The sequence below is a fragment of the Haliotis asinina genome, chromosome 12, assembly GCF_037392515.1.
Source record: "Haliotis asinina isolate JCU_RB_2024 chromosome 12, JCU_Hal_asi_v2, whole genome shotgun sequence".
In the NCBI taxonomy this organism is placed as follows: domain Eukaryota; kingdom Metazoa; phylum Mollusca; class Gastropoda; order Lepetellida; family Haliotidae; genus Haliotis; species Haliotis asinina.
The window spans coordinates 27,872,569-27,890,812 of record NC_090291.1 but is presented as its reverse complement, the minus strand read 5'-3'; the positions used below and the strand labels follow the sequence as shown (position 1 = coordinate 27,890,812).

At 40.4% G+C, this 18,244-nt stretch overlaps 2 protein-coding genes and 1 pseudogene across 5 annotated transcripts in view; 2 read left to right on the top strand and 1 right to left on the bottom strand.

Moving 5' to 3' along the window:
* The window catches only part of LOC137258439 (nuclear factor of activated T-cells, cytoplasmic 3-like), a 30,325-nt gene extending 23,876 nt beyond the window's left edge, over positions 1 to 6,449 (bottom strand). Inside the window, exons 1-2 of one of the 4 annotated variants that reach the window (XM_067796117.1) lie at positions 6,239 to 6,449; positions 509 to 639 (exon numbers count right to left, since the gene is read on the bottom strand). In XM_067796117.1, coding sequence (XP_067652218.1) covers positions 509 to 638 — 130 coding nt within the window. In that variant the 5' untranslated portion in view covers position 639; positions 6,239 to 6,449. Of the gene's footprint in view, positions 1 to 508; positions 640 to 775; positions 851 to 6,189; positions 6,213 to 6,238 lie in introns of those variants that run through there. The other 3 variants (XM_067796120.1, XM_067796119.1, XM_067796118.1) reach the window with 3 other exon arrangements.
* LOC137258441 (uncharacterized) lies at positions 5,791 to 11,799 on the top strand. The gene is made up of 2 exons (XM_067796125.1): positions 5,791 to 5,829; positions 10,715 to 11,799. The coding sequence occupies exon 2, from the start codon at positions 10,725 to 10,727 to the stop codon at positions 11,463 to 11,465; it is 741 nt and encodes a 246-aa protein (XP_067652226.1). The 5' UTR covers positions 5,791 to 5,829; positions 10,715 to 10,724; the 3' UTR covers positions 11,466 to 11,799.
* Positions 11,456 to 15,179, top strand: LOC137258442 (uncharacterized; annotated as a pseudogene).
* Positions 15,180 to 18,244: the final 3,065 nt, after the last annotated feature.

Below are 18,244 nucleotides of genomic sequence, written 5' to 3'. Positions count from 1 at the left end.
TTTATCAGTATATGAAATAAGGTGCCCTGTGAACGCCCAAGATGAGCTTGATTTCTGATGGATGGTCTAATGTTACAACTAGCCAGCCAGATTGTACGGTCATAACTTTAGAAAACAAGTTCAAATAATATTCTTTGGATTGTCTGGTCTGGTAAATTCCATTTTGGGCGGGCAACATTTTGAAGTAACCAGTCCTGATGTCTGGCCGGATTTGGGACTTATTTCATATGTTGGTACTACCCATCTTATTTTCTCTGTACTCAGGTCATGTGATGGGGTACAACGTATACTACCTTCACTGCACTGGGGTCATGTGGTGGGGTACTACGTACCCTATCTTCCTTGTACTCGCAAGTGCTCGGGTACTATGTATCCTACGTTCCCTGTACTCAGGTCAAGCGTGACACTGACAACACCATATCACTAGGGTTTTAGCTTGTGGTAATCTGTATTGTACTTCCCTGATACTAGGACTTGGGATACAACATACACAACATAAACAACATACCTGGTTGTATGGGTGATGGTAGGTTTGTGGGCAGGGGGTTGTTGTCACTTTGGTTGATGCTTCCATTCTGCACTTGGTCCTCCAGGAACTGATTAAGCATTTCACTGTTTGATATAGGTGTCATTGTCATTCTGGAAATGAAAACATTATGCTAGCCAGTCATCACATATTCAGTCGAAACATATATAATTAGAAACATTCCCATATTCATGTGATATTTCACAAACAAGAAAAGACTTGCTCATGTGAAAGAAAAATGATACTGACCACAGTCACACAATCAGTATGGAGTCCTCACAGCCATACATGTATAACATGATACATGTTGACCTGCTATCTGAGTCACACACACAGCATCACTACCAACCACCATATAAATACAACTCAGGCTGAAATATACATCTCATGAGAAAACAATGGCTATTATCATTCTGTTAACAAAGACTCATGTATATGTTTATGATTCTGGAATTTATGACAAAATAAATTTATGACAATAACTAAACTGCTGTTTTGATGGCAGTACTACAAGTGCATGTGTATCATTCTCATATCTGGTGTCATGTCTTCAAACCTCCTCTGTGGAGTAGTGGTTAGCGTGTTACTTGATGGTCCCTGCCCGATGCTTGGCATTAATGGGTATGACTGGGACTAGTCGGCATGAAGTCAGTATAATGTGTCTGAGTAGGGTATTCATGCTTAACTGTGGCGTGGTGACTCAGTGAACTAGCGCTGAGAAAACAGCTGAAGTCTGGGCTGGTACAAGCCGTCACACATACACATGCATGCAAGTCATTTCAGTGAAATATTCTTAAGCATGACGATAAACCCAACTTCACACTTCCTGATCACTTCAGTTATCTAGTGACCTCTGCTACATAGTCTGAGTGACATTTTCATGCTATCTGATATCATTTAATTTTGCATGTGGTATAAAAGTATACTACATTGAAATAATAGATTCCTATTATTTAGTCAGCACTTCATGTAATTGGGTTTTTCTCCCTTAACACAGACCTTCAAAAATGCAGATAAAAGTAGCTCAGTAATTAATTCAGCCAGGATGGTCACCCTTACATAATGAATGGCCCGGTCCCCACTTTGATGAATATGGAGAACAACAAAGGACTGAGACAACATCCTTGTCTAACACCACTGGAACAATTAAAATTAATCGTTTTTTTCCCTTCTCCAACTTCACGTTGTAACATAAATGTTGAAAAACATGAAATATATTTCCATGAATACCATTTCCAAAATGATAAAGTAATCTATTCCAGTTAACCACCTCGAACGCTTTCTGGAAATACACAAAAGCACAGGAGAATATGCATTTCCTTCGAGTTTGAACAACAAATTGAAGAATGAATACGTTATCACTGCTGAATGTTTTCTAACCATCCCCTTGGTATTCACCAATTACACCTTCATTCTCGACAAAGGTATTAATTATCTGGTTAATGATACATGTAAATAATTTACACACAGCCCATAGTTATCAGGTTCATTATTACTTCATATAGGTATTATAGTAGCAGCAGTCCACGTAGGATAGGGTGCAATCATATCCTTAATTTTCTTTAAAAATTTTGTTGTAATACTGTCGTGTCCTGATGACTCATTCAGTTCAGCGTTGTCTGTTGCAGATACAATTTCTTCAATTGTTTTAGCACATGACAGTTCATCATTTACACAATCAGTATAATGCTGGTAACTATATTTGGTAATGTAGTTTCCAACATAAGCATCCCAGGTCAAGTCATCACGTAATACAGGATTTATGAATCTCTAAAATATGTATGCCATGTTTCTCGTAAAATAATGTTCTTATCAGATCGCCAAGATGAATATTTTTTTACATCGTGAAAATATTATTGATTAAATAAATATTGATGAAATAAATGATCACTTGTTACATTGTCAAAACTCTTTACATGGGTGATAATATTTTCCTTAATCAAGGGTGCAGTCTACTAATTATGAATGCAACCGACTGTAACAAGTGTCGTTTTAACGGATCTGTGTTTTGAAAGTATACCTAAGTATACTAACAGACCATGAACAATTATCAGTTTGATTACCTACCAAACACCTGCACTGTGAAACTACATAGCATTATTGTTAAACATAATAATAATGATATGTGCATTTATATTGCACCAAACTCCACTCACAAGGTGAATGCTCATAGCGCTAACATTCAAAGCTGCCATATCATTACCCCAGATAATCTAAGCTGCCTGTTAGGCAATAGAAGGTTATAGACACATTACTTATCCCACCAGGTACCCATTTTCTGCTGGGAGCAGAGAGCATGTTTTAACCAGTTGTGTGGAGGTCACCATTCATGAAGCTGGGGTCAGCTGTCATGACAAGTCTTATCTTAGTCTGGATGTAGGGCATCATGATCAGCTGATGAGATACCCTCACTGGAAGAATGTGACAGCCATGGCGAACACCTGGTCCCAGTTACCTAGGCTGGTAAAGAGCGCCATTATCTTATTTCTCCAGCATACATGTTCACAGACTAGTTGTGCCATCATTACACGAATATCTGTCCACACAAAGTAGGACATGAACGTCACCTGTCTCATACATTTGGGTGTGGACAAAACAGATAAAGTTTTGTCAGGAATGGCTGCTACTAGATTGAAATTACTTATGAAGTCGAATAAAACCAAGTTTCCAAGGAATTTCACATATTTAACAAAAGGTAACACAAAATTCTGACATTCAATTTAATCTACCATCCCTTCATGTCTGACTTAATATCAAAGGAGGGATAATTGCTCAACATGATTGAAATAAGGAAGAGCTAAAGACAAGCGCTGTTAAATGAAGTCATCACATTTTATATTAGATAGGTTTAAGTACTCCACCAGGGATTAAAGTAACTTAAAACAGGATTTCAACTGCATCCAAAGATGTCAACTATACACATTACGAAAGGTGCAATAATCTTAAATGTCAATTTTAGGAGTACAGGAAGAAAGCTTTTGTAAATCCAATATCCTAGCACAACACCAATAAATGATCAGCAGATCCTTATTGTCTGAAAGGACATAACTCTCCTAAGTTCCCCTGACCATTAATTCCAAGTAACTGTTATATTTAAGGGATGTGCAGATGGATATGAATGATGCATGTTTACACCTGATTATGCAATACACAAAGTACAATTTGGGTTTCCTTCTATAAAGTCTGATCATTTCCAAAACATAATCTGTATAAAGTTCTGAAGTAACCTGGCCTTATACCTATACTACAGCTCTAATTGTACAGGTCAGAGTCAGGCTGTATATGGGACAAATGTTTTTTTAGCCTTATTCTTGATAAAAATTTGAACAGTGGATACATAAAATAAGAAGTGAAATTACAAAAACTGAAAAAAATTACATGGCATATACGTAAAACAAGGAATAAAATTAGCAAAATTGAAAAAGAATTGAATGGCAGACATGTAAAACAAGAAATAAAATTACAAAAATTGAAACAAAAATTGAATGGCAGATATGTAAAACAAGGAATAAAATTACTTGCAAGTCAATAGTCTGACAAGCCCTGTAGTAGACTCCATAAAAATGCCCCAAACGAGTGTATTTTATGATGACAAGACAGTACATGTGCACATGACAATTAGTAATCTATGATCATGTAGTTGTGAAGAGCAGCAGGAACTGCATGAAAACTGATCAACATTTAACCAATCAAACCTCAACACAAGAGTGAATGAGTATACTTTTATGCCACTTTTAGCAATATTCCAGCAGTATCACAGCTGGTGACACTTCACAGGAACCTGTAACACTAATCATGACTTGCAGAAAAGACAGATGTTGTTTCTTGTTCAGAAGGTTATTAGGCTGGGGGTAGGTCACCATGGAGTCATATTGGTCTTGTGTAGGGCAAATATCAAAATTTCAACTATTTCACATAACAAAGTAATTTCAACATTCATAATTCAGTGGTAGGCCACATACAAGCTGTGAAACAATACATGTACTGCTATTCAAATTCTGTGCAGTCAACACAGCCTAATGGCATGTCCTGTGGTATGCCTATTTAAGTTGCACATTATAATTTGTTTAAAGCTGCACTCAGCAATGCTCTACCTATGGGATGGTGGTAAAATATCAGATCAGAATCCAACAATCAGTTGATTAACAACATGAGAATCTATGTTTGCAATTCACGTACATATTGAGAGGTAAACAACCAAGACAATCAATCAATTCAATGACTTATCAAGACAAACACAGGTCATACGACTCTACTATTCACACACCAATTACCATGATCTACAGGATGTGAAAAATTCATCTTCAGTAATCCACGCTTGTCGTGACTGACTAACATGACTGGGTGATCAGGCTTGCTGACTTGGCTTGCATGTCATCGCATTTGGATAGATCAATGGTCAGGCTGTAGATCCATGTGGTCCAAACTAGATTATTTACAGACGGCTGCCATATAGCTGCAATACTGCTGAGTGTCATGTAAAAGTAAACTCACTGAAAACATCACGCTAAATATAGCAATCACAAACAGAATCCAGTGACTGTTGTTCAGAACAACATTCAAAATCAATGGACTAAACCAAATCAATCAGTATGACCACCACATTCATCAGTTGCTTCTGATTGCATCGGCCCTATTTGAAACAACCCTGCCAGACAACATGAAATGGAAACAGTGGGTGAGTGAGTTAAAATTTAATGTCACTGAAATGTAAACAACTAACTATATTCATTACATATGCATAAAAGGTTCGGATACCCATGAATTTCTAAGTACCACTCATGTCCTATCATATAAGATACTCATTTCTGAATCAAACTTCATTTCTTTCGCATCAAAAGTAATATGCTTTTACAAACTGTTTTTTTTTGAAAAACAAGCATAAACAAATTAAAATAATTACATTATTTTTCCTCTGGTGAATGTGCTTATATTAGAGATGTATATTCATCAACGATCTGTGAGACTGATGCATTATTCAACCTGTAAATCAGGACTACCGTGTATGTCACTGGAACTTAAAAGTAAATTACATCTATACAGTGACAAGGTGTGTACGAGAGATCTAGTTACACATTACACACCTTATCTTCACAAAAAATTAAAACTGTCTCACATGATTGCAGTAGTATATTTTTAAATAAAAAATAAATGCTACGTTTAAATTCTTCGAACACACTGTCAGATTTTGGTCAAGAAAAGATCGTTCACTGTCTCTTGTTTACGTGTTTCTATTAATAGACGAAGCACTATGACAGCCTTGACCTGTGACCCGTCGCACCTCCCGAAAGGGCCACATATCGGTAAGATATACGAGCATTCTGTATGATTAACTGTCAATGAAACAGCATAAAACATGTCACATTACTAAAGCAAAGAACACTTCTGTTACTAATCAGAGCTGTCATGCCTCCATGTATCAGTGTACTACATTTACAGGCACCAGACATCGTTAAGTGGATGTGGCGAGATCTACCAATCGCACTCGCAGACAGTGACTCCATCGTGCAGTAAAATTCAGCTACTTACTTACTGGCATTTCCGTATCTAATGTCCCTTTCTTATTTACTCAAATCACACAATACCGATGACAATGTTATTTGAAAGACAGAAGACAAAATCGTCTGCTTCGGTAAAAGTCAGTCAGTAGGTCGAGGCCGTACCGTAGAGTCTAATTCATGAGCAGCCGCCATGTTGAATATTTTCACGTACCTTGTTTTGGGAGAAAAGGGTTCTTATTTTGCATTTGTACAATTTCCTATTGTTGTAAACGTTCCACTAACATTCCTTTAATCCAGGATGATTAAATCCAATACTGTCTTTCCAAATTTTAATTGTCCAATTGAAAATCCTTTTCCCTATTGCGGAGGGTCATGTGAGCTGTTGTTCGTCAAGTCGTTTCTGAATACGCTATCACGAACACAGCGACCTAACTACAAGTAACCAGCATTTTCATTGGTTGAAATATTCCCGTGTTGTTATACCCTATATCCTACTGGTGGATACTCAGTTGGCACTAATAATGTAACCATGACGTCACTCTTTATTTATAGCGACATTCTGTGGAACTGTCTCTGTATATGGAAGCACAGTTAAGTTGGGGGAGCTTTACGCTGAACATTTAAGTAGATAATTCGCAATCTTTCCGAATTGTTATGCAGTGATATTTTATCCTGTTCCTTTAATTTGTTAGAACGAAAATGTTATTCATCGTTGGTGAATCTGAATTACACATACGTTTCTAAATCAACGCTATACCTTTTCAAACAGCAAAGTATAAACGCCGAACCATTTCACATAATTGTGATCTGGACATGCATAAATAACGAGGACTGTGTAAATCGATACGTGGACCATGACTGATTCCCCCACCCCACCCCCATCCCCCGAACTGAAATTAACATGTCAACAGTCCTTGAAGTAAACATATGTTCGTACAGTTATATATAACTCGTGCCAAGCAAACTTTATATGCTCGTCGTTAGAAGTGACGAACGGAATCGGGTTGTCAGACTCGCGCACATGGTTGATACATGTCACTATAACCCAGATCAATGCTCATGATGTCAGTCACTGGATTATCTGGTCCTGGCTCAATTCGTTTCAGACAACCGTCATATATTTAGAAAGCTGCTTAGTGCATGGGGCTTCAAACAAGTTTTATCTCCGATGCACGTTAAATTCACATATATTTCACTGAGAAATAGAGTACAAATGACAGGACACCGAAATGAATGACACGTTTTTGTCGCACGGCGTATGGGTGATGTTTCATGTAAACATTGACAGCATATTGGCGACCTTGAGTCGTGAATGACTACCGTTTCGCAATACGATCAGTTGTTTTCATGGTGGTAACCTGGAAGAACAACTTCCTGGTCTACGTAGGATCGAGTCCAGACTTTTTCTTACATCGTACGTCATCGGGGGAACCAGCATGGCAGTTGATATTAACAGATACTCAGAATAATAAGTTTTTGAGACTTCTGTCAAGTGCTAGTTTGAAACGTGGATAGGGATTTTAGCCTTTCCCAACCTTCCCTGTCTATACTACACCCCATCCCCCCTCCGCTCACCCGAACATACAACCGGCTTATGACATAATATGCCGAGCCGATGTGATAATTATAAGGACTAATCTGGCATTGCACCGTGTTATCTAATTATTCAGCAGTTGATACTCATATCTTATCGAGTGACAATCGTGTGGCAGAACTTCACCGTTATTTGAACGGGACAAAGTGTGTCAAAGGTCGCCAAGTAACCTAGACCTACACGTGTTACGTCAGTGAAAAACGTGCAGTTCACGTAGTGAGCTCCCGAGTCATGGATTAACTACCGCTCATGTACATTACACCATATGAAAGACTAATGTCTTTCTGTGTATCACATTAGTGAAACCAACGCACGGCTACAACGCTCACGGGTGAACAGGATTCGCACAAGGTATTGTCGACACAATTAATGTGATGTGTGACTTTGATTGCGGACCCCCCCGGCTCCCCACCAATGTTCCCAATGTTGGAGTTTCTCTGAATCAGCTGTGATGACAGTTGTAAACGGAAGTGGAAGATGAGCTTGACCTGTGACCTCCTTCATCCGTCACAAACACATGCAAAGTGAAGTCAATTAGATGAGTAAGGTTAGTGACAGATGCATCAGTTTTAGGTATGCCCAGTGACTGTTGATTGTAGTTTAACGCACTCAGAAATATTCCTGCTATATGGCAGCATTTTGAAAATAATCCAGTCTGGACCACACAATCCAGCGATCAACAGCATGAGCATCGATCTACACAATTTGTCAACCAGGTCAGAATACCTGTCCACCTGGATCCGTTAGCCACCTCTCACGACAAGCATGGGTTACTAAAGATTATTTCTAACCCAGATATTCACTCGGGTCAGATGTGCCTAATGAACTGGTAAGGATATGTGTATGTTAGTCTGACATTTTATGGTGGGACAATTAGGCCAGGTATATGGAGACTTACGGCGTCTCACTCTCTGAATCCGCCCGCCTCAGTGCTTGTCAGAAGACCGGACTGAACAAGAATCAGGGTTCAGGATTAAGGGACCGATGCCGTATGTCTGTATTCATCGGTTGTCAAGCCCGTATTCGATTATGGCAGTTTAGACTTGGCTCGTACACTATTGCACAAACGTTATGGATAACAACCTCTGTTACTGAAAGAAATATGAAAAAAAACGTTGCTATTCATAAAATTTGATCAATGCTGTTTAAAGGCCGTCGGTGGGTGACTCATTTGTTCTGATATCACTCTTTCCAAATGAGATTCAGTCCAGTGTGTCGAGGAAAATGAGAAAGGATATTTCTTTGATTGATTTACTTTCGCACTCCAATCCGGGGGGTCACCACACAAACTGGCAAGGAATGATAGTCAAAACAGTTCACTTATGTTGTTTACTTCGAACAACCCATTAAATAAAATGAGTTATAGGTATCACATACTAGATGATCTGACGACTGAGAACGGGTTCTTACCTTCTACCCACATGGCAAAGTCCCTCACTTGTTATGACCTCAAAGCTTAAAGCGGCCAGTCTGTTCTGTGTTTTATCAGATTGCTAAGGAAGTTGTTCTGGAGTTAAGGAAGATAGCACTGATACATGTCTGATAAAACATAATGAGCGAAAGTAGTGCTTACAGGGACAGACAAGACCCGCCGTCGGTTTGTCTCGAAATGAGAACGATCAATTGCAATGCAACTCAAAACCGGGCATAGCATATTAAAAGTGAATACGCTACATGGCAATGGATACTAGACTATTAAAAATAACCTGAAACTGAACATGATTCATTTGTTACAAAATATTATGGCAACCTTTGCACGCATTCGGGTATAGACACAGATAAGTAATGAGTATGTGAGTTTAGTTTTACGCTGCACCTACCAATGTTCCAGCTATATTCCGGCGAACTGTAAATAATCAAGCTTGGATCATACAGTTTCGACCTGAGTCTAATTGAGATCATTTGGACTGTCCACGTTGCGGAACTGAAAGTGGATGACTCCCTTCGTCGGGTAACAGTGAAGACGTGGCAGTGTTACGAGAGTAAATTTTAAATTATGGTCATATGGAAGACTTCAGTAAGCCACAGTCCCACCTACAGTTGTAACATCATCGATGGCTCAAGCAATTCCGACGATAAAGGTGACGAGCGAGTCAGCTTCAGAAAACTATGTTCATGAGACGAATGTCAATCCCAGTACCGGTTTGTCTGAAGATGTATACTTGAACACACAATAACATTTCAAGTGATGGGTATGAAAATAACCACTAAAAGATTCATTGCCGTATATATTTAAGAGACTGCTCCTAATTTTGAGTTATTTTCAAATTTATCGTACTCATTTGGAAACAAACAGAATGTGCCTGTCATGTACACAATAGCCGGGGGTGTTCATCCGATTTATTTCATTAGATCTGTCGAATCTCTATCTAGCGAATTGCGTTGGGCGAGTTGTCTAAGGCGCCAGGCTACTAATCCAGCGAGCCTGGAGGTGCCGGGATCGAGCCCACCTGTGACCGGGTGTAAAAACCTTAGAGTCAACTTTGTGTGTAGACTCTTTCAGTGTTGTCACAAATCCCTAGTGTGCAGTACACAACCCTGTGCACTTAAAAGAACCCACGAATCCGTTGGTAGATGACCAGATGGTGGCCACACGAATACGTACAAACACCTAGTTGCGGGCAGAGCAACGTTCAGTAAAGATGGACAAAGTACTGTGACTATGTGTTCCAGTCCACCCAGCTGTGAATGGGTACCTCGTAAGGATGGCAAAGCCACATTAACTCGGTGCGCCTGTTAAGGCTGCAAGAGATGTATGGTCCCCAGGGAGTTGAGATTGCAGATACGACGAGTCGTTGTTATGGACATCCAGTGATCGACTGGAAAAAGCGCCCTTGAGCAGTTGAACTAACTGGATATCGGCGCTATACAAATATCTAGTTGTATTGTATTGTATAATAATATGTGCACACGAAGTCAAGGTGTTGCATGCATGATGTCGATAGATGACATCCTCATCTTTATCAGTCGCTGCTAGTAGATAGTTATGTTGACATATTGATAAAGACCGTGTGTCTGTACCGACACCAGTCATTGTCTGTTACTGTTTATGTATGATGAGATATCCACCCTAACATGTTGATATTACTGCAGGATCCCTCTGATGCCGCTAGAGTCGATGATGGCGAGTTACACTTGGAGTTCACCGACTGTCGAGCAAATAAGAGCACGTTTGGAAAAGTACGACATCCGGGCCTCTCAAACCATCCCGGACTCAGTGCATGCTCATCTTTGTCGGAGTAGCGTGCTCGTACCTTTGTTTTTCCGGAACGACACCCTACATGTATTACTGACGCTTCGTTCAGCCTCATTACGTCATCATGCCTCGACTGTAGCATTTCCGGGCGGGAGAAAAAACGAAGACGATGTTGATGACGTTGCAACAGCGCTGCGAGAAGCTGAGGAAGAAATAGGACTTCCCCCTTCGCAAGTAGAGGTGGTCAGCTGCCTGGGCCCAACCTTCTTCAGACCAAATTATTCCGCATTCCCAGTAGTCGGCTTTATACCAGATGGTTTCAAGCCGGTTCCAAACACCGATGAAGTTGAGTTTGTGTTCTCTGTTCCTTTAGCGAGGTTTCTACAGAAAGACTTCGCGACCACTGAAACGGCGCTGTTAGGCCGAAAGATGTTTATTTGGCATTTTCCGTGCGAGACTGAGAGGGGGGAGATTTCCGTATGGGGGGGAACAGCATGGATATGTGTATTGCTGGCTGCTATTGTTTACCAGGAAACATTAAGTATCCCCCTTTACAACAACAGTGCCTCGAGCAGTGACCTAGCGAAGTATTTAGAAGATTTCTTCGTATATATGAGTGAAAACACAAAGTCTCAACACAAACTTTGAATTTTAAGAAGTGAAATGACTGGGCATCCAGGAATATTTCGCCAAATTATGGTCAGGAGCAAGGTTTGCAATATGTATTCCTTAACCGTTTTGAACAAGTGAAGCTAGTTGCGAATTGACTATGTAAGGTTTGGTCGAAGGTATCCTTCCCTGGACAATTAACTCATTTGATAATCATTGTATTTTTAACGTTTCTTTCATTAGTGTGTTTATGAAAATTGTAGAGCCTTGTTTCAACACTTCTTTCTGTATATATATGGGTATTGAGAAATGTGGTTGTTTCTGAAATAAATATATGCGTATGTGTGTGTGCACTGCAGCATGTTTTCATGCAGAGCTTTTTCTACATGTTTATTCGAAGTTGGTTTACATATCGCGTCGACACTGTTTCATGAATGTTACACGTTGTGGGTGGACTGATATGCAGGTGGACAGTCAGATAATGTTTGATGTTTGATGAAGCACCACTGAAGCTTTAAAGGGCGACTTTAAGTAACGACCTGTGCCAGACAATTAAGACGATTGTCTAAGACGATCCAGGTTGCTGATCGTTGTTCATATGTCTGCAATAGCCAGGTGACTAGGGGCCCCCCGCTCTGATCTCTTTAATCAGCCATACGAAGATGGTTCATGATCTGCCCATCTCTCTGGAAAAAGCCAGAACGTGACTGAGGGTCATGAGCTCAGATCTCTGGAATCAGCATACGGAGATGGTTCATGATCTACCCAACTATCTGGAATATGCCAGACGGTGACTGAGGGTCGTCACCTCGGATCGCCGAAATCAGCCATGCAAGTATGGTTCTAGATCTGCCCAGCTGCCAGAAGGTGAATAATGGTCATGTGGTCGGATCTCTGAATCAGTCATACGAAGATGGTTAGTGATCTACCCATCCATCTGCAATAAGTCAGATGTTGACAAAGGGTCGCTCAGATCTCTGGACTTATCCATACGACGATGGTTCATAATCTGCCCATCCGTCTGGAATTTAGCCAGAAAGTGACTGAGGGTCATCAAGACTCTGGACTAAGCCGTACGAAAATGCTTCCGTGATCTGCCAAACTGTCTGGAATAAGCCAAAAGGTGACCGGGGATCGTCAGCTCAGATCTTTGTAATCATCCATCATCATCTTTGCATTGTTCCACCTTCTTTATAGATGTCAACTTGTCCTACCAATGATAACATAATGGTTTCTAACATTTCAAGATATGGGTGTAACAATTCAAGAGTCACGACCCCGAGGGGGACCGTTGTTTACGACTGCTTCACTTGAGGAACCGCTTCTTTTAACTGTTACGTCATCAGCCTGAACTGCTCTTGGCCATCCAGTCAACAGAAGGACCGTTGTCAGACGCATACGCCACCAGTGCGTATCGACCGCTGAAGGCTGTGAAGTTGATGCCTGAGCATCGTCGTCATAGACTGAGATGGGCGAGACCTGTTGAGCTATGGCAAGCTAGAAACTGGTCCAGAGTGCCCTTTACCGACGGGAGGCATTTCCAAGTGTTTAAACCTGACGGTAGACAACGCGTATACCGCATATGGAGAGAACGTACACGACGTTGCTTCGTACAAGTGACAACCACTATAGCGGAGGAAGAGTGATGGTCTGGAGAGGGATTTGTGGCGAAATGAAGAATGATCTTTTTGTGATTCACGGTAATCTATCAGCTGCACAGTACACCAATGAATTGTTAAGACCAGTTGGAGTGTCGTTCATCCAGAATCACCCACGTACTGTTTGGGCACGCATCAGAATGGACGTCCTTAATGCCCAGAATGTGACGACGCTACCTTGGCCAGCTGGATCTCCCGACTTGTCCTCGATTGAACACATGTGGGGTCACCTTGGACAACAAATCAGCAAATGACAGCAATCCGTACAGAATAGAGGGCGTTAGCGCTACATGAAGAGTGGCGGGGAATCCTGATACATGTGTTCAGAGGACTGACGGTATTCGATGGACGTCGTGTTTGTGCTGACATGCAAGCCAGGGCTGGTCACACAAGATACTGGCTGTATTAAAATGTATGTCTTCACTTTCGAGTCGGTTATGGTGAAACAGATGGTGCTCAAATACCGAACAGTCAGCTGTCTTTGATTCCGTTATACACTGCTGTTCACACTTTTCTTTCAGAATGTTGTAAAACCGTTAACATTCCAAATATGATTGTTTCATTTCCAAAATCTGAGTTTGATATTTTGTGACATCTTAAAAAGCAGAAGGGTTTATTTGTATTTGTATAAAGGCCATATGACCCATAGAACAAGATGGTACAATAGTGATTTTGGTTACCAGTTTCATGAAACAACGCTAACAGGAGCAGAATATACATGTTCTAAGTACTTGACAAAGTTATTTATGATATTAAAAAGCGATGTCTTTCAACCGTGAGTTTATTACAATAGGAAGTCAATGTGTTGTGAGGCTCCAGTATGGAATATGTCGATGGGTGACTCATTCGTCATCTTTATCAGCTGCATTATTTAGATAGTCATATTGACATGTTGATAAAGATTGTGTATTTGAACCGATAACAGTCATTGTCTGTTACAGTTTATAAATACCGAGATAGCAGTTGGGCGATCTAATGTGTTTTTAACATATTGCAGGATTGCTCTGATGCTGCTGGAAGTAGATGGCGAGTTACACGTTGAGTTCACCGACTGTTAGTCAAGTAAGAGCACGTTTGGAAAGGTACGACATCCGGGCCTCTCAAACCACCCCTGACTCAGTGCATGCTCATCTCCGCTTGAGCAGCGTGCTCGTACGTGCGAGAGGAAAAACGAAGACGATGTTGATGACGTTGCAACAGCGCTGCGAGAAGCTGAGGAAGAAATAGGACTTCTCCCGTCAGAAGTAGTTGGTCAGCTGCTTGGGCCCAACCTTCTACCAACAATATTATTCCGTATTCCCAGTAGTCGGTTTTATACCAGATGGTTTCAAGCCGGTTCCCAATACCGATGAAGTTGAGTTTGTGTTCTCTGTTCCTTTTGCGAGGTTTCTACAAAAAGACTTCGCGACCGCTGAAACGACATTGTCAGGCCTAGAATTGCTGGTTTACCATTTCCCGTGCTAGATTGAGAGCGGGGATGTTTCTGTATGTGGAGCAACAGCATGGATATGTGTATTTGTGGCTGCGATCGTTTACCAAGTAACATTCAGTGTCTCAATGCAGATAGACAGAGGACATGGCGGAGGAACTACAATATTTCTTCATACACGTGTGAAAACACAAAGCCTCAACACACACTTTGATTTTTAGGAAGTGAAATGACTTTGCTTATCCAAGAATATTACGCCACGTAATGATTGGGAGCAAGGTTTGCACTTCGTTGTATCCCCTAGCCAGCTGCCACGAGCTTCTGATTGTTTGGAATGTAATTATCACTTATGATCACTTGTGTGTCACAAGTTTTTTCATATTCATTGGTATTCTCGAGAGTTACAAGCTGATTTAAATGAAATACTATGGAAAGTTAGGACTGTTTTGAATAACAAAAGCTGGTTGCAAATAGACTACGTAAGGTTTAGGCGCAGGAATCTTTCCCTGGATAACGAACTCTTCACTTGATTATATTCATAACGTTTCTATACTTAGTATGTTTATGGAAATTGTAGAGCCTTGTTTCTACATCTCTCCCAGCGGATATTGACAAATACTCTGAAATAAACTGGAAGGTGACTGACGGTCACCATTTAAAATCTGAGGCATCAGTCACACGGAGATCTATTGTTCATTACTGTCTGGAGTGACTGGGGGCAACCACAGATGGTTCATAATCTGCCCAGCTGTCTGGAATAAGCCAAAAGCTGACTGGGGATGATCACCTCAACTATCTGAATTCAAGAAGACTTTGCTCAACTAGTGACAGCTCAGCAGTGTCGATTCGGATTGGTGACGGGGATTTTACTGAAAGAATAGATTGTATTAATAAAAAACAACAACAAAAAAACCAAAACCAAACAAACAAAAAAACCAAACCAAAACAAAACAAAAAACAAACAACAACAAAAAAACAAAAACTAAAACAAAACAAAAAACAAGAAAAAACCTTGCGAAATTACACCGATTAATATTTGATAGTCACTGATTTGTTTCAAATAAATATTGAATTACACTTTAAATTTAAAATATCTTCTTCAGCAGCTGTAGTTGAAAAAGAATGATCGTCTCCATAAAGGTGACACACTCCCATCCAACCCCTGGCCAACAGTCACCCGTCTGTGCTCGACACGACCTTGATTTGAGTTCGTCACGACTTGCGACTATGAATACTCCATCAGTACAAGGAGCATCCAGATGTCTTATGAAACATGGCTGATTTGGTAGGAGGAGCACCTCTGTACTGTACAGATCTAAAATCAGCTCGTGATCTAAGATCCACCGCGTAAATGACTTTAGAGTTTATGTGAAGTTTCAGTTCACCAGTAGGGCTACGACATTCGCGAGTCTATGATAAACTATAGAGTTACGACAGGTCGTAACGTTACGAATGCTTTGTGGATCGGGTATAACATCAGTACCGTTACCTCTTACCTTTCGCACGTTTCTTCCTGATCTTCATCTCTCCTCCGTGTCTGTGCAGTATTTAAAACATTATCAGCATAATACCACTTAATACGCCATATTGGTCGGCTGATAAAACGAAGTTAATGTGTACATATACAGGTATATACTGAACCTATTGTGTCGTACTTCACTTGGTTCCGAACCTCGCACGTAAAGAGCAGCTCCATCGTATATACCGTGATATTTAATAAGAAATACACGCTAGGCTATGACGAAGAGATTTCAGGAACATAAGTAAGTATTAATTACAGGTAACAAAGCCTACGTATTTTCATCTCTGCATGATTAAACTTCCCTTGTTCGTGTGTCGTTTTAGTTTATGTAATGATTTCTCTGTGTGGCATGTCTGCGTCTCTATAAACAAGAACACTACCAGACTGCCCTACCTATGACGAAGCCAGTCGACTGACGGATGGCAGGCCTATAGTATATCCATGTGATGGTTTATCCATTCATCTCTGGAAGTAAAACATCGTGCTTGTAAAACAACACGGTCTGTTTGTGCGGTTTTATTGACGCAATTTATGGGAAAATGAACTTTTTGTTCACTGGCAGACATAGCCAATTACCGGTAAATGTTTTTGAGAACTATACCAGTTGGGGGAAGTATTTTAAGCCTCACCGACATTCCGCGACGGTCGTTTTGCCAAGTAACATTTGGTGGCCAAATGCTCCCCAGAGCGAATCGTTGTTCCGCTGATAAAATTTAGTCGGTAGGTTTATTTATATCAGACACAAGGTCAAATATATAATTAGTTTTGTGTGTAGCCACCGACAATGGATAGACGCTGACATGTTTGGCCCATTGCATGTCAGCATGTCGTGAGGTGGAGGTTTGACTTACAGGGTACTTAGTACAGCTGCAAACTATAGTGCAGTACGGGGTTCCGCGGTGTAATGTTGCATGTTGGGCAATGGTACTGACATGTATATAGTCACTTGGGTCATATATCACAGCATGTTGTAGGGCACAACAAATTCATAATTGCTCTTCGGACTATGTTCACCATTTGTAGATTGTTGATTATTATTCTTTTCATGAACATGGGTCACCACCTCGTTGCGGAAATGTGTCGTAGGAGGTATCACAGTCGTAGCTCTACAACAGCTTTGTGAAGCGGACTCCAGGTGGTTGCAACCATCAATAAACAAAGTACGTACTCGTTGAGAATTACATCATAATCAGTGACATCTGATCGCTGTGATTCCATAATGTTCAGTAGTTTGATTTGCATAAAACAAATCCCCTCTGTTCTACTTCACCACGTTTCTGTTTATTACATACAGACGAGATTACATGTGATGATCTTTAATAATGTTTTGTTTTCATAGGTTTTGGTTCTCAAGAACACGGGCGACATTAACCCTTTTCCAGGTCTCTACGTGGGAAAAAACGAGATATGACAGCATTAACAGCACTAATCTTGACACTCTTGGAAACTTTGCCAAACTGACCTAAGGCTAGCGAGTTATGTGTTTATGGGAATACGAATCAGATTTAATTCATTTCAACACTCCAATGTTTTGCACGTGTAAGTGGACCACATTTGGCCAGCGTTCAAAGAACTGCTCTTGTGACAATTGAAAAGGGACTTGGATCAGGGGGCATATGTTCTGGAAATGTGTATTGTAAACTATGGTCCTAAGTATCGGAGGGGATCACTGTGGATTTCGTTAGCAACTGAACAAAAGGAGAAAGCGATAATGAATAGTTAGAGGGTATTTCTTGTAGACAGTTGTAGTTAATTTCAGACATCTTTCAAAACACCCCTTTACTTCTACGACTACTCCGGATGTCAAAACAGCTGAGGCTCTTTGGGTAATAAGGGAGAAAGGTCAGTTTTCAGCCTTTAGAACATGTGTAAACAGTTTCATATTATTAATAGTCATACATACATACTATCTGACATTTCCACAGGGTCGAAAAGACTTCCTATCATACCTCGTTCTTTTACCGTGTTACAGAACCTTCTCACATGGTTGTGAATTTCATATGTTGCGTCTGTTGATTGTTCCCTAAGCTCCCCTTAAGTAGTAGTAACATATTTTGGGGATTTCTCTTAGTATTTTCACATTAAATTAACACATCCATTAAATCTGAACACACGTGCACGTTGCTGGTAGGATCACCTGCATGGACTCGAAAACTCTCTGGACACTATTCAACTTTCTTGCCTTACTGGTGGCTTGGACCAGCGTGCT